At 54.1% G+C, this 22870-nt stretch overlaps 9 protein-coding genes and 1 non-coding gene across 10 annotated transcripts; 5 read left to right on the top strand and 5 right to left on the bottom strand.

Annotated features, from left to right (window-relative positions):
• Positions 1-607: 607 nt before the first annotated feature.
• On the bottom strand, positions 608-4686 carry POSPLADRAFT_1075019 (hypothetical protein; the record flags this gene model as incomplete). Its single annotated transcript, XM_024482771.1, has 23 exons — positions 608-975; positions 1029-1117; positions 1170-1229; positions 1295-1484; positions 1535-1552; positions 1611-1652; positions 1716-1800; positions 1861-2017; positions 2070-2162; positions 2213-2292; positions 2346-2361; positions 2419-2528; positions 2567-2643; positions 2699-2832; positions 2889-2914; positions 2973-3080; positions 3134-3166; positions 3227-3382; positions 3437-3937; positions 3988-4051; positions 4110-4210; positions 4260-4429; positions 4539-4686. The coding sequence occupies 23 exons, from the start codon at positions 4684-4686 to the stop codon at positions 800-802; spliced, it is 2634 nt and encodes an 877-aa protein (XP_024337065.1). The 3' UTR covers positions 608-799.
• Positions 4687-6431: 1745 nt separating this feature from the next.
• On the bottom strand, positions 6432-6533 carry POSPLADRAFT_t99. Its single transcript has one exon. It is a non-coding gene; the product is annotated as a tRNA-Gln (tRNA).
• Positions 6534-6631: 98 nt separating this feature from the next.
• On the top strand, positions 6632-9359 carry POSPLADRAFT_1182754 (hypothetical protein; the record flags this gene model as incomplete). The annotated part of the gene is made up of 3 exons (XM_024488945.1): positions 6632-8587; positions 8650-9005; positions 9056-9359. The coding sequence occupies 3 exons, from the start codon at positions 6632-6634 to the stop codon at positions 9276-9278; spliced, it is 2535 nt and encodes an 844-aa protein (XP_024337064.1). The 3' UTR covers positions 9279-9359.
• A 103-nt stretch (positions 9360-9462) lies between these two features.
• POSPLADRAFT_1058447 (hypothetical protein) lies at positions 9463-10892 on the bottom strand (the record flags this gene model as incomplete). The annotated part of the gene is made up of 7 exons (XM_024481041.1): positions 9463-9549; positions 9600-9735; positions 9790-10088; positions 10144-10387; positions 10437-10552; positions 10605-10712; positions 10773-10892. 7 exons carry the CDS (start codon positions 10890-10892, stop codon positions 9463-9465), a joined length of 1110 nt encoding a protein of 369 aa, XP_024337063.1.
• A 180-nt stretch (positions 10893-11072) lies between these two features.
• Positions 11073-12184, top strand: POSPLADRAFT_1171302 (hypothetical protein). Its single transcript, XM_024488126.1, has 5 exons — positions 11073-11153; positions 11214-11354; positions 11413-11733; positions 11786-11852; positions 11910-12184. The coding sequence occupies exons 1-5, from the start codon at positions 11113-11115 to the stop codon at positions 12111-12113; spliced, it is 774 nt and encodes a 257-aa protein (XP_024337062.1). The 5' UTR covers positions 11073-11112; the 3' UTR covers positions 12114-12184.
• Positions 12185-14332: 2148 nt separating this feature from the next.
• On the top strand, positions 14333-15604 carry POSPLADRAFT_1058445 (hypothetical protein; the record flags this gene model as incomplete). The annotated part of the gene is made up of 6 exons (XM_024481040.1): positions 14333-14341; positions 14410-14725; positions 14790-14879; positions 14934-15070; positions 15117-15408; positions 15465-15604. The coding sequence occupies 6 exons, from the start codon at positions 14333-14335 to the stop codon at positions 15602-15604; spliced, it is 984 nt and encodes a 327-aa protein (XP_024337061.1).
• Positions 15605-15615: 11 nt separating this feature from the next.
• POSPLADRAFT_1182745 (hypothetical protein) lies at positions 15616-17797 on the bottom strand (the record flags this gene model as incomplete). Its single annotated transcript, XM_024488944.1, has 8 exons — positions 15616-15900; positions 15960-16136; positions 16171-16229; positions 16279-16376; positions 16425-16784; positions 16863-17201; positions 17255-17508; positions 17576-17797. 8 exons carry the CDS (start codon positions 17795-17797, stop codon positions 15754-15756), a joined length of 1656 nt encoding a protein of 551 aa, XP_024337060.1. The 3' UTR covers positions 15616-15753.
• Positions 17798-18096: 299 nt separating this feature from the next.
• Positions 18097-19728, top strand: POSPLADRAFT_1147312 (hypothetical protein; the record flags this gene model as incomplete). The annotated part of the gene is made up of 10 exons (XM_024486048.1): positions 18097-18152; positions 18200-18245; positions 18302-18331; positions 18390-18573; positions 18625-18917; positions 18980-19110; positions 19165-19300; positions 19358-19473; positions 19529-19611; positions 19676-19728. 10 exons carry the CDS (start codon positions 18097-18099, stop codon positions 19726-19728), a joined length of 1128 nt encoding a protein of 375 aa, XP_024337059.1.
• Positions 19729-19930: 202 nt separating this feature from the next.
• POSPLADRAFT_1147841 (hypothetical protein) lies at positions 19931-21670 on the bottom strand (the record flags this gene model as incomplete). The annotated part of the gene is made up of 7 exons (XM_024486105.1): positions 19931-20026; positions 20060-20435; positions 20595-20724; positions 20817-20925; positions 21062-21178; positions 21283-21511; positions 21570-21670. The coding sequence occupies 7 exons, from the start codon at positions 21668-21670 to the stop codon at positions 19931-19933; spliced, it is 1158 nt and encodes a 385-aa protein (XP_024337058.1).
• Positions 21671-21877: 207 nt separating this feature from the next.
• POSPLADRAFT_1148335 (hypothetical protein) lies at positions 21878-22704 on the top strand (the record flags this gene model as incomplete). The annotated part of the gene is made up of 7 exons (XM_024486165.1): positions 21878-21911; positions 21972-22097; positions 22153-22283; positions 22338-22354; positions 22410-22437; positions 22489-22554; positions 22618-22704. The coding sequence occupies 7 exons, from the start codon at positions 21878-21880 to the stop codon at positions 22702-22704; spliced, it is 489 nt and encodes a 162-aa protein (XP_024337057.1).
• Between the last annotated feature and the right edge of the window lie 166 nt (positions 22705-22870).

Below are 22870 nucleotides of genomic sequence, written 5' to 3'. Positions count from 1 at the left end.
GCCCAACAGAAGTTTCTGCATTTAACGCGCTTAACAAGTGAACAGACCCATGTGCAAAGGAGATCCGCGTATAGGGGCCATGTATGAAGCTGAGAAGCTCGCGGTTGTCAGTATGACCGACCGAAGAAGGCGTGAGCTATGCCTGCACACACGGCACCGGCCTGCAGGCACTGAGGGTCCTGGGTCAGACGCCTCGAGCCTCACCGCTACCATGCCGTGATCTCGGCTGTCAAAGGGCCAGAAGCCCTACGGCCTGAGTCCACCAAGGCGCATTATGCGCGGCTATATGCCAAACGCGGCTGCCTCGTCGACGTGCACGAGCTCTGGGACACAAGAAAAAGCAACTAGATGCCACTTAGCGCCTGTTGCAATTTGACCGGAGCCGACACTGAACGCCTTCAAAATGAGGCGGACGGGGAACGCAGTGATGTTCTCAACCGGAACAAGCGTATGGGCGATACGACAACAGTGAAGGTGACAGTCGACGCAGCCTTGATACTGGTTTGTGCGGAAGTCGCGACTCGCGACGTGACACGCTTTGTGACGGGTCGCATCAAACGCGTACATACGCGCCCACGTCACGTCATGCAACGCGCTCCCTAAATCTGCGGAATTGAACATACAACATCATATTGCATAAAACAATCATACACCATCGGAAGTGCGGATACACGACTGGCATAGTACACGAGTACATGGGAAATTGTGGTACAAACTTACTGGAATCAAAGCACGTCGACAACGAGATGACAAATGCTGAACGATACAGTCCAACTAATCCTTCGCGTGGTTTCCCGCCTTACGAGAAGTACATGACTTTTGCCGCGTTGGCGTGCAGAGGCTTAAACCCGCGTTTGAATGCGTCAAGCTGGGTGTTAACCGCAGCCGCGTCATTCTGGGTGTTAGAGTCGGAGAAGTCCAGGCCTTCCTCAGGATTATAGTGGATTTTCGCCCGAGCACAGACAATATCGGCGTCTGAGTAGAAAGATGATTAGACACAACGTGCGTTGCGAAAGAAGGGTACTCACAATAGACTGGAGCGGGGATCGAGACCGACCGCGTGGAACGAGCGTAAACATGACATAACGCGAATGATAGGGCTTGCAGGCCATCCGGACTGTTCAGAGAAATGTAAGTCCCACTTACGCGTACGTGAGGCAAGTACGTACGTAAAGTTGTTCTCGTCGAAGAGGACACTGTAGTGCGCTGGACGCGAGGTCCCCAGCAGCGTAATCAACCAAAAACGAAGCTCATGTTAGTCGGCATCAATGCGCGATGGGAAGAAAGGACTTATCCAGCGTGGCTTTGAAGGTACCAATCTAGCTCCAAGGGATGAGTGACCTCTCGGTCAACGACTGTCCCGGCGGGGCAGTTGCCACTCCGATCGGCGTCGTTCGAGTTCTGCGGGAAGAAACGCACATGGTGCCGTTTACCCACGACAACCACGGTAATGGTCGGGTTTATCTTGAGTTTGGCGCAGGCCTCTGCAGGGAAATCAGCGATATATTCCTGACAAGGCATCAATGTCACACACCTTTCAGTTTAGGCAGTTCTATGTACAATGTCGCGTGTCAGTCGCGTATCAATCTCGCACCGCGTGGCGAACTCACCGAAGTCCAGAACCTGCTTGAATTGTCCTTCAGATACACCATCTGTCGGGCGAACAAACGCGTCAGACGCAAGAGGCGCATGCAAAACATTAATGTGGCGCTTACCGCGGTAGAAGATGATCCTCTTCGGAGCCGGGTTCGGTTTCTTCTCCACCATCTGCCTGTACTGCATGTACATCCTGAGCATGCGCTGTAGACATAAACAATCAGAAGGTCTAGCCTGGCGGAGTCGCACGGAGGGGGGGCTTACCTCGCTCATCAGGCCCAGATCTTCGATGAGCTCCTGTCGCGAGGTCTGCACTTGACAGTCGGCGATGTACTTCGCAGTATCGGAGTCGACGTTAGCGACGAGAGCGGTGAAGGAGGGTCTGCCCTCTGCGCCGGGGGCCGGATGGATCACGTCAGCACTACGGAACAAGATATGTGAGTACTCGCCACCGTCAAAGGAGTCGCACATACCCCATGACGATCGTCGGGTTGTGCGGATCAGTGAGAATGGATACGGATCGAGGGTCGGGAATCGTGTTGATGCCACCAAGCTTTACATTGATCCTGTCCTGTGATGAGCAAAGGGATTTGCGAAGACCCTAGGATACACTTACTTGAGGCACACATTGGCATAGTATTGTGCCTTTGCCTTAGAACACTTGTTGCTCTTCATGCACTGCGTAGCCACGCCGGTCTAATACGCAAGTAAGAAGGAATGCTAACAGATATGAGTAACTGCGAACGCACAGTAATGTCACCGAAACTAACGACGCACACAAGTCAGAACGCTGGTAAGGTGCGGGTGACTAGTTTCACTCACTGCTTGATTGCTGTATACAGATCTGTTGCATTCTCTGGGAGAATAGCGACGAGCACTGTCGGATACCCCTTCTTCTTCTGAAAACATTCTTGACCCACGTCTTTCAATTGCTGCGCGTCGAGTTAGGCTTCAAGAACGAGAAGAACACAAAAAAACTCGCCTGAGAGATGCGGCCCTGCGCGTTCTCCCACCGAACAATGGGTTCTGGGTCCTTGACAATCATGCCTGATGAAATGTCCCTCAGACCATCTACAAATCGTAGAATATGGATTGTACTCACCGCAGTCGCGGGCCGCCGAGACCAGCCCAGCGATCATGTCGCCAACTATCTGGTTCCCGAAACGCTGCTGCCGCTCATAGATAACGACGATCCAGCGCTCGATAGTGGCTGGCTTCCAAAACTTTTTGTCTATCCTGTAGCAATTCGTCATGAGGATCGTCAAAGATCGTCGAGTGCAAGTTCTACTCACATATTCCACGCCCCGTCTCGCGGTGTCTAAAGTCAAGGGCATAAGCATACGTACGTCATCATCGCACGCTTGTGAGAAGCTCACGATATTAGCCTGCTTCGAGCCAGGGCCATATTTCAACATCGGCGGTTGCAGGACGCGGGCCTGGATGCTCATGGGTGTCGCATTGGGCGCAACATGAAGGCCAAATTGCTGAGACAGACACGTCAGGGTTGTGACAATAGAAGGCCTACTCCGCTACTCACCCTGACATACTCGGATTGCCCGTAAGCAAGCACCTAGATAAGAAGGATACGCTCAGCGCCACGAAGCTGTGCTGTTTATCAGACTCAACTTACCCCAAGTCCATTTGCGATACTGTGCAAGCGGTCTTGAGGTCTCTTCGTGGCGAAATCCAAGACATCCTTGGTTTTCTCTGGAGGCACCTGCTTGCGCATGATTTGGCCGGGCTCAACCTCACAGAGTTCAAGGGGAATGATGGCCCCATTCCCAACCTATAGAAAGTGTTTAATCGCTCCCAATAATACTGATTCACAAAGAAAGCGCACCTCTACGCAGATAATATCAGGGTGCGCCAGGTTAAAATTGTACGTGCGTCGATAATACTGTGCCACGGTCATCGACCCGACGTCGCGCATTTGAAAAGTGAGCCCGGCCGCGCCCGCGGAGGTAACCTTTCTCACAACTCGAGGCGATCGACGAGTGTTCTGCCCCGGCTGTTTGGTGATAACACGGATTCCGGTGAGAAAACGCTGGAGGCGGATGCGTTCGCGCTCAGGGAGTCCACGGGAGGGTGCGAGAATTGCTGCGTTGTCTTTGCCAAAGAAGTCAAGACACAGTTTTATGAGAGGTCCGGGCTTGTACATCGTCCCGGTGCTGATGTCCACATTGATCAACATTTGGCCGACTGCCGGACGCACGGACTGAAAGTAACCGCGCCATAGCTCGATGCCGCCCCCGATATCCTTGGTTTCTCGGTTTGTGAAGAACGAGCGCACGTTGAAGGGGTACTTCAAAGATGGTTCCATGCGAATGACGACGTTGAGAGCCTGCGAGAATAAATATGAAAAAAGGCCACTGGGCTTTGTTGATCACAAACTGTTATAGCCGTCAGGACGGTGTTGTCGTGCGACTGCTTGCCTTCGAGAAAACGCGCGAGAACTCTACAGCATCGCATCACACGTCATGAGACTTCACGCACGGCAAGAGAAATGAACGTACTCTGGGTTGATTTCCGCAACGTGTGTCAACCTGATCTTGTATACTTTGGGCCCGCGTCCACTAGGCGACACTTCAGCAGGGTTTCCGAGTGTCACATCGAACTGTTGCATATTAAAACATAGTGTGGACTCTCATCAACGCGCTACTTACCTCTGCGCTGTTACTCCCACCAAAAGGCAGTTCACGGGCGGCAAAGAGATTCTTGCGTCCGTCATAAACTGCCCTGGGCGTGAACACCTGTGGCGCCACGACTGTCTGCAACACCTCGATGAGCCTCATGTTGAGGCGTGCTGGAAGGGCTTTTTCGTCTGGATGTATCACTGTGCAACAGATAAGTGTATGCCGGTACATCGGCAAGGTTTGTACATACCAACTGCGCAAGATCATGTTAGAAAGGAGGTTGTACACTGTCAGTTCAAATGGACGTACCATCGTAATGATGAATGATCGCCTCTGGGATCTTGACAGCATAATGGTTTGTGAAGACGGAGAGCGGCCTGCCTGCCGACCCAAATGCTGTCCTCTTCACCCCGACGGTCGTGATGTGTGTCTCCGTCGACGGGAGGCCAACAGCCATGGGGGCGCCACCACGGGCGCCTCCTCTAATCGCAGGGCCACCCCTAATCGCAGGGCCGCCCCTGATCGCAGGGCCACCACGACCACGCCCGGCAGCTGCAGTTCCTCTGGGTGGCATGATGTTGAGTTCGAGTAAGAAGTTTTAGAAGGGAGGTAGGTTGATCAGTGTGTAGTGCGAGAGCCTGGGGACCAAGAGTTGGAGGCAAGGGCGTGTCGCGTCGTGCCTTTATAGGACAGAAGCTAGGACCCACTGCTTTGACCGTTGATTCAGGTGGCTGCTTTGTGCCTCTTGATACGCGAGGTTAAACTGTGCTAAAGCACTTATAATAGAGGGACAAATGAGATGCGCCGGTGGCGCTGGACGCGTTAGACAATGTGTTTACCGTTTACGGGTTGTTGATCTCTGTTGACGCGTCTCGGTACAGCTCTCGGTACCAGCCCTCAGCGTGTGACTCGTCACTCGACCACAATCAGGGACTGCTGCCCTCCCTTTCTGCTCCTCACTGCCTTTTGCGTCCTTGCACTCTCCCACCCTCTTGCTTCATCGTTGCTACGGAGTAATTCTTGTCTTCTCCGCAGGCCTCCAGGTTCGGATGGCTCTCACACATGAGGCAAGGCGATTACAGGGTCCACGCGGGGCCACAACAAACCTTTTTGGGTCGATCGAGACTCGCTGTGAGTACATATTATGACAACATAGTGCGCAGTGGATGTCTTCGTATGCATCTGTTCCGATCAAGCAGCCTTATTGTGTCCAAAAACGATGGTCATTGCTTTCGGCAGATAGGCATCATCTCGCCCGTGTTAAACCTTGCCGCTGGAAATCGGATTAATCGCACTGTCAGACGTCTGGCTTACGATAGGGCATTCATATGCTGCAGGGTGGTTTGCATGACATTCGCCGCCGACCAAATATGTGCAGAAATGCTCACGCTCGTCCTCAACAGTGGCTACCTAAGCACGCCTCCTGTGGCTCCTTCGAGGTTAGATATGCACTGTCCACACACGCCGCGCTATAATGGTCAGGAGAGGATTACCATGATGCAAGGCAATGAGCCGTGGCTTTTCCTCTGTGGCTGCTGTGCTGAGAGATTTTGCTCAGACGTTCTGTCAGAGATCTATCTCCCCCATTATGTGGAATGTCTCGCCAGCATGCTACTTGTACTATCTTGCTCCTCCTGCAAATTCTGTGAGGTCGTCATGGACAACGCGAAGCAAGACTGGTGAGCTATGTCCACGTGGCCGTGTAGTGGATTCGAGGACGTGATCCCCCCCTTTCCACCGTACTTTGCGCTTATTTTAATGCTGACTAGAAGATAGGTCTATGCCTCACGCTGTAGATGTTTCGCAACGCTATAATCACATGATGTCATAATATGGTACTCCTATTGAATGGAATGTCTCCAACAACGTGAAAAACACTCGATAGCGTCCTGACAGAACTCTGACACTTGAGAAGACGTAATACGCCATCGAATACTACAGGCGAGGTGATGCTCGCATACGCGCGCATTAGTGATTGCTCTGCCTGATACTCGTGCATTGAACAGAACGGCCATTGCACTGCTTACTCGCCTCACTAAGGTCAAAACTGTGCGTTCAACCATTATTAATTGTCAACAGTACATAAAGCAACTCGCTTTGGTTCCGCGGGCACCAATATTGAGAGGTGAACAGATCTAGGTTACTCATGGATATCCATGACTGAAGACGCCACAAATGTTGCCGTGGCGGATCAAAAAGAACAGGTCCTGCCAGGACTCGAACCTGGGTTTTGAGAAGAGAGGTGTACGACCGAGGCCACGACACTCAGAATCTCAAGTGATAAGACCGCTACACTACAGGACCATGGTTACAACTCAAAGTGTCATGCATTATATGTGTACGCTACACACTCACTAACGGCTCATTCATGATGAACATTTACACCGAGTCATATTTTCCCAATGTCTGTCTTCCTACCACTCCTCGAGGACGCCGCAGACGAGGCTCTACTGCAGGCCCTCGCTCGAATTGGCCCTGTCATTGTTCCGGCATCGCAGGCAAATGCAGTCCATCTACCCGAACATGCCACCCGCTATGTCCTGCTCGATCGCGACTTTTCTCTCGACGAAGTGACTTCTTTCCTCGACCAGGGTGCAGAGAAGGTGATCCTCCCGCTTGGTCAGGCCAAGGACGCCATCGGGATTCTGCCTGCGGATCGCCTCGTCTTACTTATCGATGTAGGCAGTGTCAGCGCAGTATCAGACAGAATCCGCAACGGCGTGTCTGGCGTGCTCATAAAGACACCTGCGCTCGATCTCGACTTTGTTGCTTCCTTCTCCCGGTTCTTCGCCGGCTCGGCTGTCCATGTCCTGCCTGCAACCACGAGCACACCGCCTTCGCAGTCGTCCATTCGCGGTCTTCTCTCCGCAGGAGCTATTCTGGTTCTTCCTACGACCCTGCTCACTCTCTCGGCCTCGACTGACCGCCACATCAATGTCGCGGATGCATTCCTTTCCCCCATTAGCTCTGACCGCCCGGATGGCCTCATACCCACCGTCGTTTCCTCTCACGCTGAGGGGGGCCGCTCGCTGGGTCTGGTGTATTCGTCCGCGCAGTCTATCAGCGCTAGCATCGCCACTGGGAAGGGAGTATATCAGTCGCGCAAGCACGGTCTCTGGCGCAAGGGCGAGACATCTGGTGCAACACAGGATGTCATCAGTATCCGTCTCGACTGCGACTCGGATTCGCTAGAGTTTAGTGTGATTCAACACGGCGCAGGATTCTGTCACCTCGACCGATCGTCTTGTTTTGGGGAGACGGAGACCACAAGTTTGTTTGCACTGGAAAAGACCCTGCAATCAAGGCTGTCTTCTGCGCCTGAAGGGTCATACACCCGCAGATTGTTCGACGACCCGGATCTCCTTCGCGCAAAGATCATGGAGGAAGCGGACGAGCTGTGTCGCGCACAGACCAAGGAAGAGATCGCCTTTGAGGCGGCCGATCTGCTCTACTTTGCCCTCACTCGTTGTGTCGCCGCGGGTGTCAGCATTGCAGACATCGAGCGATCGCTGGACAGGAAGGCAAAGAAGGTCACTCGCCGTGCAGGTAACGCCAAGCCACAATGGACAAAACCCGCATCAAGCGCGAAGCCAAAGCCCGTGCAGGCGGTCATTGACCCGGACACACCCATCCGCATGCGCAGCTATGAGCTCGCAGCGGTTTCTGTGGACGAGAGAGCACAGTTGCTTCGCCGACCTGTACTCAAGTACAATGAAATGCTGGCTAAGGTCAAGCCAATCGTCGACGATGTTCGCATCCGCGGCGACGCCGCACTGTTGGAGCTAACAGCCAAGTTCGACAAGGCGCAGCTTACATCGACTGTGTTGCGTCCGCCATTCCCACCAGAATCTATACAGCTTGATCCCACTGTCCGCGATGCAATCGACGTCGCGTACGCAAACATCCACAAGTTCCATGCAGCACAAGCAGAGCAGGGGACCATGTCCGTCGAGACCATGCCCGGTGTCGTCTGTGCCCGCTTCGCACGGCCCATCGCACGCGTGGGCTTGTACGTTCCGGGAGGCACTGCCATCCTCCCGTCCACCGCGCTCATGCTGGGCATCCCCGCACAGGTGGCAGGCTGCAAGGAGGTCGTCATCGCCACGCCTCCCAGGCAGGACGGGAGCATCTCGCCGGAGGTGATGTACGTCGCCTACCTCGTAGGGGCGTCGGCAATACTTAAGGCGGGCGGTGCGCAAGCTGTAGCTGCACTCGCGTACGGGACGCAGAGCGTGCCCAAAGTAGACAAGATCTTTGGTCCAGGCAACCAGTGGGTCACTGCGGCGAAGATGCTTGTGCAAAATGACACCGATGCACTGGTATCGATCGACATGCCTGCAGGCCCATCTGAAGTCCTCGTGAGTACCAGCTTCAAGTATGAACTATCATGCTGCACAGGTTTTGAAAATTTGCGTTGTAGGTTATCGCTGATCATACATGCAACCCTGCATTCGTCGCAGCCGATCTGCTGTCGCAGGCAGAGCACGGCGTCGATTCGCAGGTTGTCCTCGTTGCAGTAAATCTTTCAGACGGGGAGTTGTCGGCGATCGAAGCAGAGCTAGATGCTCAGGCTCATGCATTGCCTCGCGTCGACATCGTCCGCGAGTCTATTTCGAAGAGCAACATTGTCAAGGCGCAGTCCGTTGATGAGGCGATCAAGTTCTCGAATGACTACGCACCGGAGCACTTGATCCTGCACCTTGAAAACGCAAGCAAGGTGGTGCCTCTCGTAGAGAATGCTGGCAGTGTCTTCGTCGGTCCCTATTCTCCGGAGAGGTGTGTGCACAGCCAGAGCTATCGCAGCAATCGCTGACCAGAAGTCTTAGCTGCGGCGACTACGCTTCGGGTACCAACCATACTCTACCGACGAACGGGTACGCTCGTCAATTCAGTGGCGTCAACACACTGTCCTTCCAAAAACACATAACCTCGCAAGAAGTCACTGCGGATGGTTTGAGGGGTCTTGGCCCTGTGGTGGCAACACTGGCTGATTGCGAAGGGTTGCAAGCGCACGCGAACGCCGTCAGGGTCCGCCTGCGGGCTCTGTAATTTATCTCTAGTGATCTCAAGCGAGCGAGAAGTGTAACAGATATGTAGAGTAACGTACTACAATAAGAGGATGCTTCCTAGATGATAACATGCTCTAGACAGCCCCAACCGAAAATACTTGAAACGATGTCCCTCCTCATAAGTGCAGCCCAACGCCACAGCTACATTCAAGGTGGGAGGCCCCTTAGTTTGTCCTGTACAGAGCACGTTTGGCAACCTTCGCGATGACGGGGCCATCTGGGAAAGCACGGGCCTCCAGGTTGATAGCGTACTAAAAGCAATGTCAACGATAGGGCAGCGCTCGACAGGGCAGACACGTACGGGTGTGGGCACATCAGCGCCGGTGACACGCTCGACGGGGGCGTCTAGGTAGTCGAAGGCTTCGCTCTCGATCACTTGTGCGCAGATCTCGCTGCCGACACCGAAGGCGGGGAAACCACCCTCGACGATAACGAGACTAAGACACGCGTTGATCAGCTGGATGTCTGTGAGCGGCGTCCGGAGAACATACCGATTTGTCTTCTGGATCGACTTCTTAATAGTGTCAATATCGAGGGGGCGTATGCTACGCAGGTTGATGACCTCCGCCTTGATGCCCTCCTTCGCCAATTCGTCAGCGGCATCAAGACTGCGGGTGACCATCAAGCTGTGCGCAACGATGGTGACATCGCTACCCTCGCGCTCGACTTTACACTTGCCGATGGGGAGGATGAAGTTGTCTGACATCGCCTCCTCGGACATGGGGAAGCTGACACCGTACATCATCTCGTTCTCGAGGAAGACAACGGGGTTAGGATCCCGAATAGCAGCCTGAAACACTGAGATGGGCGAACACTGTTATACATGCCATTCATGATGAACGCACCTTCAAGAGACCTTTGCAATCCTCTGCACTCCAAGGGCTGACGACCTTGAGGCCTGGTATTGAGCCGTACCATGCTGCGTAGTCTTGTGAGTGCTGGGCAGCCACACCAGCAGCTGCACCATTAGGTCCACGGAACACAATCGGGCAAGTGACGCCGCCGCCAGACATGTAGTGCGTCTTTGCCGCGGAGTTGACAATTTGGTCAATAGCCTGCATAGCGAAGTTGAAGGTCATGAACTCGCAGCTATGATTCGGGTGAGCATACGCAACAGCTCCGTGAAAGGGTAACTTACACTGGTCTTAAACCAGCGAACGCGGCTCCGGTAGCCAGACCTGCGAAACCCATCTCTGTAATGGGAGTATCGACAACCCGCTTCTCCCCAAATTTATCCATGAGGCCCTTCGTCACCTAGGACATGCTGTGAGAGAGGGCAGGGCGGCCATATCTCGAAGAAATATACCTTGTAGGCACCGTTGTATCGTGCAACCTCCTCGCCAATGACGAAGACCCTGTCATCTCGCAACATCTCCTCCTCGAGCGCGGAGTTGAGGGCATCACGAACAGTCACCTGAGATAATAACTACAGTTAGATCGACGAATGCTTTCGGAAACGACGCGAATCACTGACTGTCTGTTCGCTCTGTGTAGCATAACTGCGCGCAAGAGCAGCTCGGCGCAGCGCAGCTGCAGGGCCTGCGCGAGCGTGTGCGAGGGCAGGGGCGATGCGGGTGAATGCAGCTCGCGACATGCTGATTTTGGGGGGAGGAGAGAGGGGAGGAGATGACTGGGAAGGATTGGTGAGACGAGGGACGCGGTCAGGCAACTTTTCTGTGTGCGCTGGCTCGGCACGCCTCGGGACGGACTTCCTGAACCCCAGCCGTGCGAAAGACGCCCGCTCTCTCTCGTGCCATCGTCTCCCCAGGCCGCCGTCCTCGTCGCCCACATCGTCTCATTTTCGCGTCCCAGCTATGGCGCGCAACCCTGTTGTTCTCATCACCGGCGCATCCAAGTGCATCATCCTTCAATTGATCTTCCCGACGTAAGGGTGGTGGCTGAATTGTTGTCGCAGAGGACTCGGCCTCGCAGCTACGACAATTCTGCTCGCCGAATTTCACGCCAACGTCATCGCTCTCTCACGCACAGAGACTCCTGAGCTCGCCGATCTGCGCAATGCTCATCAGAACGCGCTCATAATTGTCAAAGGCGACGTGTTAGTCTCGGGTTCCCTCTACGATCTATCCCCAAGTCTTAGATGGACTCATGTATAGGACTGACGAAACCGTGGTCTCGGAAGCTGTCACCACTGCTCTCAAGGCCTTCCAGCATATCGACAGTCTCATACTGAACGCCGGGATCTTGGACCCGCTTGGTAGAGTTGACGCCCCCGATATTCCGCTTGCTGCATGGAAATCGCACTTCGATGTGAACTTTTTCTCCCTGATTACGGCTCTGAGGGCAACGCTTCCATCTCTACGCGGGAGTGACCTGGGTGGTCGCGTGGTGTTTGTCAGTTCGGGTTCTGCGACCAAAGGGACACCTTCCATGGGTCCTTACAATGCTAGCAAGGCTGCAATGAACAGCCTATGCAGGTATATGCGCCTTTCCCTCTGTTTCTCAGATCTGCCTGACAGTATGTGGCAGAACATTGGCCGAAGAAGAGCCATCTGTGACTTGTGTGGCCATGCGTCCAGGGACTGTAGACACTCAGGTATGTCTTTTTCGCGAGTAAGCTGTCAACCGTTACCTATTTGCTCCCTCGTTACAGATGCAGACGCAGCTGAGAGCAGGTGCAGATACCTTAGAGGACAAGGTGCACAAGATGTTCATCGGCTTGCATGAGGACAAGAAGCTCATCAAGCCTGAGCAATCTGGATATGTGATCGCCGCGCTGGCGGTCAAGGCGTCGAGCTCGATGAGTGGCAAGTTCGTAAGCTACGACGCGGAAGAATGCAAGGATTTCAGGAAGTAATGTCCACCTCAAGGGGAGAGGCGAGTGTATAATCTTATGTTTTCGATTATATCAATATTATCTGCACCCTGAGCGGCCTTGCTTTGATCATTTTGCAACTTAGCACGCCGACAAGGTTTGTCCTTTGTGCGTTATTCGTCAATGCTGCCATTTTGTCCGATAATCTCGTCCGACTTTTTCGGACTGCTAGTCAATGACGGCTACAGTGTCCCTCATGCGTGGCGTGCTACAGGGTGGATGTCCACAGTTCCTCAACTATTCTCCAAGAGTCGGCATCCGTCGCATCGATGTCCACCACCACTTTCAACCTAACAGGTTCAACGACATCATGGCATCGTCCCATTTCCGTCATTTGGGTTGAGCAATGCTTCCCGGGATCATGCCGTGGAGTTCTCAAAGCAGCCTCTGCGCGACGGACATGCTGGGCATCGATGCCGCAATAAGTATTGCCGTCGCTGCTGCTTCACCCGCCAAGTCCTCCGGGCGACCAGGATTGTAAGTTGGCGAGAAAGTGGATTCATTTTATGGCGCAAGCTTGTAAGGAGTATCCTGGACGGTTGGGGTCCTTCGCATGTCTTCCGACCTTGAGCGATACTGCAGGTAAGGATATACGGGTTGCACTTAGTAGATACAATGCGAACTAACAATGGCATTCTAGGTGTCCTTGCCAAACTAGCCCACGCATTAGACGGACTGCACGCTGTTGGTATCAGCATGGTATCGTTTTATGGCGAAGACAAGAAAGCGGTTAAATCCATATATTTTGGCACCCACGCAGAACTCTCACCAGTTGGTCCCTAAAAGAATACATCGGGCACGACATCTATGACACTATCTGGGAGGGACTAAACAGGCGATGCAGAGCAGTCTTCCTGCATGGCGCCCAGATACTGTCCTCGACGCTCTATCCTCACCCCTTCCTGAGTCACTGGTCACTGGTCACTGAAGGATCTATAAGAAGCCCCGCAGCGCGTGCTGTGCTCATGCAAACGCTTCTTGTAGGTTCCTAACGAGACGTACGAGGCTGCTGTGCATCTTATCGTGACGGGCAAAAAGCACCGCTGGACAAATGTAAATATCATGCTTTCTCACACTGGTGGCAGCACTATCTGGCTTGCACCGCGGGCGGCGGTGCTGTCCTTGTACATGGTCTCCCCCGCCCACAGCGGGGGATATCCTTGGCGATTTCGAGACGCTCCCCTTCGACACGGCGCTAGCTGCGCACGACATCACGCTCATGGCTGCGAAGACGTTCGTGAGGCCATATTCTGTTCGGCACCAACTTCCCTGGTGTGTCTGCACAAGCCTTAAATGTTATCACCGTGACCTGGCTGAGTTATCTCCCGCTCAGGGAGCTGTCAGTAGGAAGATGGACGCGTGGTATGTGAAGAATGTCGATGATCTTTTCGTTGGTGGTTCTGCTGCGTTGGACACCTTCATGCACAAGAGTGCTCTGGCACTCTTTGCGAAATCTAGTGAGGCGATGCATCGTGCAGTGCAGGTGCTGTGCCAGAGCTTACGTCGCAGTGCGTCTGATATTTAGCCCTACGACCAATTCTCTTACGTCAATTTCAGGAAGGATCACACGCGGGATGCTTGTAGCATCCGCATCGCTTAGGATTCTGTTCAATCTGGACTCGAGCACTGCGAACTATTGCCTTCTCGTGTGAGCTTCATAGTACGACATTTGATAGCCAGGCCGTAGCCATGTCATCGGTATAGTCCGCAAAAAATGGGATTGCCAATTCATTCTGTCGATGGCATCTGTCTGGGCCCGTTCACTTTGCAGGCGAAGATCCCCACACACATCCATGGCGTAGGTCTCACTACACAAATGCTCTCTGCACCCGGCAACGTGGCCCCCTCCACCGCTAGCGGAAGATGTACGATGAAGGTGAGATATACGGTCAACTAAGGGTGAAGGCTCCATGCTCATGCGCAAACGCTGTTGACCCGAGACCGGCGCCTTCATTTCCTTCTCGATGTCAGTGGCTACCCGTGTAGTATTTGCCTCAATAGCACTGCCATCTCCAGGTTAGGCGTGACAAATATGGCGAGGCTCTCGCCAATTCGCGTCACGACAAACCCTGAGCTATAGTTGGCAATACACATGACACGCACGGTCTTGAACTTACATAAAGTCTGCAATACCCACCAACCCAGACGTCTAGAACGAGAGCTTGCCGGCAAAGAGCAACTTCGCTTGGATCTAGCGATCAATGTCGCGGGTATGTTTCTGGTGTGTTGTGCAACGCATCGCATACAGGAGTCATTCCCCGAATACACTTTTCTCCAGAAGCACCGTTGCATCGATGTGCACCACCACATCTTCCCTGCCACTCTACGCAAGGCCGCGCAAAGCGAGTCAGTAGGCTTCCGAACGCCTCCGGAGAACCTGCCATGGTCCCCCGAGGTCAGCCTCGAGGCCATGGATGCGTTAGGCGTCGACATGGCCGTGTTATCATTGCCTGCGGGTGTGCCTAGTGGTCCAATTGGACCCGCGAATCGCGCAGCGGCGCGGGAGCTCAATGTCACGGCTGCTCGCATCTGCCAAAAGTACCCTGGGCGGTTCGCTTTCTTTGCATGTCTACCTATCCCAAGCGACACCGATGGTATGATCAACTGCTCCGCCTCAGTTACGTCGTACTGATCGATAATCTATATGCCTTTTAATAGCCGCCCTTCAGGAGTTGGCCTATGCTATTGATGAGCTACATGCTCAGGGAGTGGCTCTCGCGTCGTCCTATGGCGATGGCGCTGACGCAAGTAAGCCGAGCTCAAATACACCGTTTACATCCATTTGACTGTCTAGCATTGCAGCTTACATCGGTGATGATCGGTACGATCCTGTTTGGGAAGAGCTCGATAGACGAGGGACTGTAGTCTTCTTGCACGGAGCGCAAATACCGTCATCGACGCCGTATCCTCATTCATCCTTAGGAATCCCTATCACAGAGGTACGCATTTTATTGGGTCACAAAATGTGTATCCGACGGAAGTTAGGTCCCGAATGAGACATACAAGGCCGCCGCCCACCTTGTCGTCAGCGGTAAGAAGCGCCGCTATCCGAATACTAAGATAATCCTCGCGCACCTCGGCGGAAGCACGCTTTCACTCGCACCACGCGTCGCTGTCCTCTCGCGCCACATGGGATGCAGCTTGATGCCGGAAGAGATCCTGGAGGATTTTAAGAGCTTCTACTACGACACTGCGCTCAGCGCTCATCAGACTACGCTGGCTGCTGCGGAACACTTTATAGACCGTAATCGGATCCTCTTTGGCACTGACTTTCCTGGTAAGTCGGCATACCTTCCCCGGACACCTCTCTGAACCCTTTGCCCTCGCCCCCAGCTGTCAGTAAAGACATGGCAGGATGGTTCACGAGAAATGTCGAAGACTTCTATGCGGCTGATCAGGAGCAGCTAATAGATGTCCTGAGTGGAAATGCCGTCAAGCTCATGCCTTCCCTCGCGCTGAGCGAATCATCGTGATTTGCGATCAATAGCAAATGCGACAGCAATGTACGAGCAATTTTAACGAATTAGGTGACATGCGTAGGATATACAGCAGGTATACAGAAGCTTCACGACTTCATCTCTAAGAAATCAGCGTACATGGGCCGAGCGCATGCCGCTCGTCCTCATGATTTCCGGTTGTCTTGTAGTAACCAGTTGAAAAACTCTTTCTGCCCTGGCGAGCCAGACAGCATTGCTTGACCGTGGCGGCCGTTCGGGTCGTACCACAATCCTTTTCGAATGCCGTGCGATGTAAGGTATCGCCTCACTCGCTGAAAAACGGGAAGCAGTATCAGCATCTCTGGTTGTAGTGATAAGACAGCGAACACACTTTGGCGTTTGCAATGTCGTCCCGACCGCCAAGGAAAAACTTCGTCTTCTTCGGATCACGCGGATTTGGAATCTCTTCATACCAGAGCGAGTTGGCATTCCAGTCGAAGTGGCGCTGCAGGAAGTTGGCGACGCCGAGCTCGGTGCCGACGAAGTACTTGATGACCAGCTCCATTCCCTAAAAGAACACAAATGAGTATCACTGAAATGACGCCAATATCAATAAGACTTGCCGTCGTGCACCGACGATATATGAAGTTGTAGCAAAGGTCTAGGTTCGAGATGAGTGCGAGCGATATGCAAATGCCAGAAGCACATACCGCCTTCCCAACCACAGAACGTCACCGGGTCAATGAAGCATGAGCGAGTGACCATGGACGGGTATGCCTTCAGCATCCAAGCATGTACGAACGAGCCACTTGCTTCGCGTCAAAATTGCTTCCCGCCTCTAAACCAGAGTACTCACTTCGAGTGACTTATCATCGTCACACCCATCGGAACTTGGTCTCGATCTCCCTCACCCTTCTCTCTCTCCCTGTCCGACTCCTCCTTGTCTTCCCACTTCGCCCAACCGAGCTTGTCCAGCAGTCCCGCAAGCGTCCCTGCCATGTCGCGGCGCCCCAATGGACGCAGGTACCGCGGATGGAAGATTTGCTGGCTCACGTGGGGTTGAAGGGGGACGAGAATGGGATGGTTGGGGGCGGTGCGGAGCAGGGTTGTCAAGAAGCGTTGGTATTGAGTGATTCCGAGCCCGAGGCCGTGCATGAAGACGAGCGGTCGAGGGCCAGTGATATGATTCCAGCCAGGAGGAATACGGAGAACGTAGCTATGACAGCAGGAGCGTGCACCGCAAGGCATACTCGCTAAGCTCAGGATCACCAAGACATGATAATACCTGACTCACTCTAGCCCATGGTATGTTCCAAACTTAACGTTCCAATCCCTCACTAAGCGTCTGCGCACAAAGAAGTTACTGATCTCCACAGCAAGGTACCAGACCAGTGGCCGCCAGACAACGCTAACCGGGTCCAATGTGAGTAATAAAGGCTTGACTGTGGGATTAGAACCCTCAGGAATGGTTGTCCCCGATCGCCGCTCGATCAGTTGGCATACTTCTTGCAATGCTTTCTGGTGTACTGGAGGAAGTGCCTCAAAGGAGGTGTAGGAGGCGTTGTAGATTGACCAGTACAACCATGTGTACATTTCATGCTTGTGGACCGCGGACCAAGGTACCTTACCGAACCTGGAGGGGCTTGAGTAAGTTCGACTCTCGACAGAAAGAAGTGCGCTGCTCACCAAGTTCTCAGAGTATTTCGGAAATCCACAGCTCGAGGGTCGTCATACTGCAGCGTGATGATATCCTCGGCGGGGCTCCCAGGTCTCTCTACGTCTAGCATCTCTTCGTCGAACCCATCCTCGGGCAGATTGGCAAGGCCGGCTCTAAGGACACGCGTGAACGCGCCCTGGAGTTCAGCGAGCTTGTTCGGCGGCAGAGAGTGCGGGCCGGCAATAAAACGTGCAAGGTTGTAGTGGTGTACGCTGAAGAACGCCTACCAAGCAGGACACAGTGGAAGTGAGCGTCTGGAGGATGATCAAGACATAGTCACTGGGTCTGACCTCAGCTAGCGCAGTAGCAAATACAGCGCGGCCTGGCCATGATAAAGTCCATACTGTGCCTGATCGGAGGGTGTAGATCACGAACGCCCACGACAATGGCACGATCGACCAGAGAGGAATTACAGCGACGAAGAGCACTACATAGAATGAAAGGTCGCGCCTTCGCGTAGGGAGTAAGTGCTCTGCGAGGTCGCCAACAGGCGTCTTTCCCTTTGTCTCCATTTTGCGGCTGCCAGAGATAAAGACGAAAAGACAGTGGTGGTCGGGGCAGACCAGGGAGCCGCGGGAGGGAGAGCAGGAACGGGGACGAAGAGGTCGACGTGGGCCGAGGTGGACGAGCTTTGCCTGGGGCGGCAGACAAGCGCCCATAGCGACCATGCTGGCGCTTGCTGTATGACGTTGATCACGTGCACCGGGTCGACCGCCTCCCTTGTTCGGCCGATGTCGATATCCCATTTTTCAACGCCGTCCGCGACAAGTGCTGGCCATTCCTCCACCCTGGCCCTCCTCTCATAACCACCATGCTCCGCAACGCCCTCTCCGCTGCCACTCGTCCGGCTCTCCAAGCGGTGCGCGCGTCGAGCATAGAGTAGCAGTCGTTGAGCTTAGTTATTCGCTTCAGAGAACTGCCACCACCCTCTCTGCTGGCTTTCCGAAGATCACCCACAGAGTACGTGTCAAATACCATAACTCGTGTTCTTGTTGCTGACGTTAGGTCTTTGGCAGCAACCGACCAAGTATGGCGGTGTCTACACTGTATGTCATACGTCCGTGTTTCTGTAGAACGCGCCTGACACCGGAGCGTATGCCATAGGTTACCCTCATCCCGGGTGATGGTATCGGTAACGAGATTACGGACTCCGTGAAGGAGATCTTCGAGTATGTCAACGCCCCCATTGAGTGGGAGCAGTACAACGTCTCCGGAATGTCGTCCGCCGGCGAGGATCTCTTCAAGCAGGCTGTGGAGAGCTTGAGGCGCAACCGGGTCGGTCTCAAGGGTGCGTAACTACTGTCCCATGTAACCCATCCATTGGCCGACATGTCCGCAGGTATCCTTTTCACCCCCATCTCCCAGTCCGGTCACGTTTCGTGGAACGTTGCCATGCGCCAGCAGCTTGACATCTACGCGTCCCTAGTCCTCTGCAAGTCGCTCCCCGGCTTCCCCACCCGCCACAACAACGTCGATTTCGCTATCATCCGTGAGAACACGGAAGGCGAGTACTCTGGTCTCGAGCACCAGAGCTACCCTGGCGTTGTCGAGAGCTTGAAAGTCTCGACGCGCGCCAAGGCCGAGCGTATCTCGCGCTTCGCATTCGACTTTGCGCTGAAGAACAACCGCAAGGTGTGTGAGATTGGATCTCCGTAGCATCTTCGGATGTCGTCACAGGCTTATTCTGGTTGCAGAAAGTCACGTGTGTGCATAAGGCGAACATCATGAAGCTCGGCGATGGTCTCTTCCTGAACACCTTCCGCCGTGTTGCGGAGGAATACAAGGACACGGGAATCGAGTACAATGACATGATCGTTGACAACACGTAAGAATATTTCGCCTTGAGCTGCTCGGGATCGCTCAAAGCACTGCTTTACAGGTCCATGCAGCTGGTTGCACGACCCTCGCAGTTCGACGTCATGGTCATGCCCAACTTGTACGGTGCGATTGTCTCCAATATCGGGGCCGCCCTTGTCGGTGGTCCTGGCATTGTTCCTGGCTGCAATGTTGGACGTGTACGTTCACTTTGTTCCTGGCCCAATCAACAATGTATTGAAAATCGTTTCCCGTAGGAATATGCTCTTTTTGAGCCTGGATGCCGTCACGTTGCGAAGGACATCATGGGTACTAACAAAGCCAACCCTGCAGCCATGATTCTGAGTGCCACCATGATGTTGAGACATCTCGGGTGCGTTCTACATTGTACTTGTCGTTAGTCAAGCTCCAGCTCATCGCATGAATAGTCTGGACGGCCTCGCAAATAACATTGCTAGCGCGACCTTCGATGTTATCAATGCTGCCACGGTCCGCACTGCGGATATGGGTGGTACGTCTATACAGCTTGTTCGTCTCTACTGTGCATTCCTTTAAATCCCCTCTACTTCGCGCAGGCTCTGCAACGACCTCTGAGTTCACCGCTGCTGTCATCAAAAACCTCAACTGAAAGCTGCACGGTATCGGGAGTCCCAGTGGATCGTGCTAGAGAGGCTCAGGACAGTGAATAGCTGGATTTATTAGACGCTATGGTTTGTTAATGTAGCTACATTATACGACAATCTTGACGCACCGCGTTCCCCTACTATGCATCACATACGGAACCGCAGGAGGTGACTATGTTTCTCATGAAGGTCAGGCAACCCACAAAGTCACGGAATGTTGCTGAGGTCCAAGTTGGCGAACGAGTCATCCGCATCCAGGGCTGCTTCATATTCCTCTAGTGTCATTGCACGCGGCCTCTTGCTCTCCGGCTCTTCCATGATGCGACTAGCATCGACGCTGGGACCCGCACTATCTCCCTCGAGTTGCTCAATCTTGACTAGTGGTTTCGCACTACCCGCTTCCGCGCCTCCGCGCTCTTCGGGGCGCTCCTCCTTCACCCCCGTCCTGCGCAGTGCCAAGATGGTCGCGCAGCGTACCTCACCACGCCCACCCCAGCCGTCCACGTCTGGCCGGAAGTCCTGGTAGAGCGCAAAGCCCGTGCGGTTGAGCTCCGCGGGCGTGTAGCTCGCGGCAAGGAGGCGCAGTGCGCCGAGGACCGCCGGCGCTGTCTGCCGCAGCGCGCGGGTGATGTACGAGAACGCGGATGTAGGCACGATGGGCGTTCCAGAGGAGAGGGCGCGCCAGCTGCCGGAAGCGGTTTGGTAGAGTGGTCTGGAGGTCCGGGGAGAGGCGTGTGAGCGAGGGGGAACGGAACCATGAAGAGTAGGTATGGAGAATGAAAGGTACGTACACCCTAGACAGGCGCGGAGCAAGCGACGATCCGTGTTTCAGTATCAGTAGCTAGTCGTTGTGTGGAGACGATGTACTAACCGTCGGCCCATGAGGTCTACGTACGGCTGCGAGCCGCTGGAGGAGGCTTCCACGCCCTTGCCTCTGTTCTTGTCGAAGACCCCAAGTGAGACGCCCTTGGTTATGGCGTTCATCTCCGTGTACACAGATGCTGCATAATTCAAATGGCGGTGAGCAAAATGGTGAGAAGCGAATAAGCGGTGCGCACAGCCTAGGCTGCGCACAATGCCGGACGCGGCGTACCAATACTAAGGGCCTCCTCACGATGAAAACCAAGGCGTTCTGCCACGACGAATGCCCACGCCATCATGATGGGAGCGCGGTTCACGATCATATACTTAGGCTGAAGAACCTGTATATTGGTAAGTGACGAGATAGCCAATTCATATGCTGAGTTTCAGAAGGCGCCACAGACAGCAGGGAAGCGGGGTAGACCATACGGTACGAGTGGTGGGCTGTTCCAGGCGGGAGCCGGGCGCATGACACACCTGTTCGTCGAGCAATTCATTAAATTCTAGGCTGCCGTACTGCTCGCCCTCCTCTGGGTGTCTGTCCGGCAGGAATTCGTTCAGGTCGTCATCTCGCTTACGCTTCTTCCTGGGTCGCTGTGTTTGCCGTGCGGAACGAGCACACGGGTACATTGACGGGAAGACGTCAGAGCGCTCATTTAAGAGAAGAGGTCGTCAATTTTCCATCACCCGCGACGCACCTCTGCTGATGTACTAGTGGAAGAAATGCTGGAGCCAGCACCGCCCGGCGTGCCCTGCATTGCAGCACGGCTCGTCCCTGCTGCAGGTTTGCCAGGGGTTGCTTTGTATCCTGCTTTCCGCAAAGCGGCTAGCACAAGCTTGCGTGTGTCCTGGTCATCCACACCTGCAGCCTTGAGGCTGGAGTCTGTGAGTTTAGAGAGCTGAGAGGGGGTGTTGTGCGTCTTGTAGCTGCACGGCGAGGGTCTGAGTGCACTGGAGTGGGTGCGGAGAAGAATGATGGGCTGACATTTTCCCTGCAACTGCAATTGCTCGTGATGGGGGCACGCCATGCTTTGTGAGGACCTGGAGAAACGCAGGCAAGGCCATCTTGCCTTCCGTCGACGCCATACCCGGGAGGTGAATGTGACAAGAGATGATAAAGAAATAATGTCAAGTCCCCCCGGACGCGTAGGCGCCGGAGTGAATCTCTCGATCACCGCAGCGGGAATCATAAGTGTGAGTATGTTTGGTCCTGCTTGTTATCTTCCAGGAATGGCAATCAGCAGTGCTACACCGATCGCTGCTGAGCGCGCCTGGCGCATCACTCCCGCCACCATGATCACTTACATCCTCCTCGTCTCCCGACAAGGTTCGTTCTTATGATTCCCTGCTCCTGCTCTTGTGCCCATTCCCCTTCCCCACTCCTCAGGCAAGGTCCGTCTTGCAAAGTGGTTCACGACAATGCCGCAGAAGACCAAGGCCAAGATCGTCAAGGACGTCACCCAGCTCGTTCTAGCACGCAGGACGCGCATGTGCAACGTCCTCGAGTATAAGGGTACGCATCTCCACATCGGAGGCTCCGACCGCTCTTGTGATTGACGCGTCTCCAGACACTAAGGTGGTCTATCGCCGCTATGCGTCGCTGTTCTTCGTCTGTGGGATTGGTTCCGGGGACAACGAGCTGATCACGCTGGAGATCATCCATAGATATGTGGAGGTGCTTGACAGATACTTTGGAAACGTAAGTTCGTGCCACCACCATATATGTCGCTTGTTTTGACTTCGTCTCGATCAGGTATGCGAGCTCGACCTGTGAGCCCGTTTGATCGCCTGGTCCTCATTCATTGCTGACGGTTTCGGTGTACAGCATCTTCAATTTCCAGAAAGCATATGCAGTCTGTGTTTCCCACCGTTATCCCCGATACTCCGGCGCTGACGTCTCACAGATCCTGGACGAGCTCATCATCGCGGGCGAGCTGCAAGAATCTTCGAAGAAGTCCGTGCTTCGAGTGGTCTGTGTCCCTCTTAGTACAATGATCCCTGACGCTCATCTGTATACAATCAACGCTACCCAGGTCACCCAATCGGACAGCATCGAAGAGCAAGAAAACAGTGAAGATACTATGGCACGGCTGGGGAGTCTTGGGTCAAGAGGACCGTAGGCGCGTCGGATGCGTTGGGGATGAGTGTCACGGACAGTACATGGTCGGTCATCTGTATGCATATTGGTCTCTATTATTCCTTCCTATTCCATCATGGCTACGACCAAGAAGGTCCATATAGCTGGCAGATGCAATCTACCACAACGTGCGTCCCAAACGACGCAAA

The sequence above is a fragment of the Postia placenta genome (assembly GCF_002117355.1).
Source record: "Postia placenta MAD-698-R-SB12 unplaced genomic scaffold POSPLAscaffold_10, whole genome shotgun sequence".
Taxonomy (NCBI): domain Eukaryota; kingdom Fungi; phylum Basidiomycota; class Agaricomycetes; order Polyporales; family Adustoporiaceae; genus Rhodonia; species Rhodonia placenta.
The sequence above is the reverse complement of the archived record's forward strand: the minus strand, read 5'-3'. Positions and strand labels throughout refer to the sequence as shown.

Excerpts from the sequence above, each read along its gene's own strand:
- POSPLADRAFT_1171302 (XM_024488126.1), top strand. The coding sequence starts at position 11,113 with ATGGCGCGCAACCCTGTTGTTCTCATCACCGGCGCATCCAA. Across the intron at positions 11,154-11,213 it reads CTCATCACCGGCGCATCCAA|AGGACTCGGCCTCGCAGCTA; the intron begins GTGCATCATCCT and ends TTGTTGTCGCAG. Across the intron at positions 11,355-11,412 it reads ATAATTGTCAAAGGCGACGT|GACTGACGAAACCGTGGTCT; the intron begins GTTAGTCTCGGG and ends ACTCATGTATAG.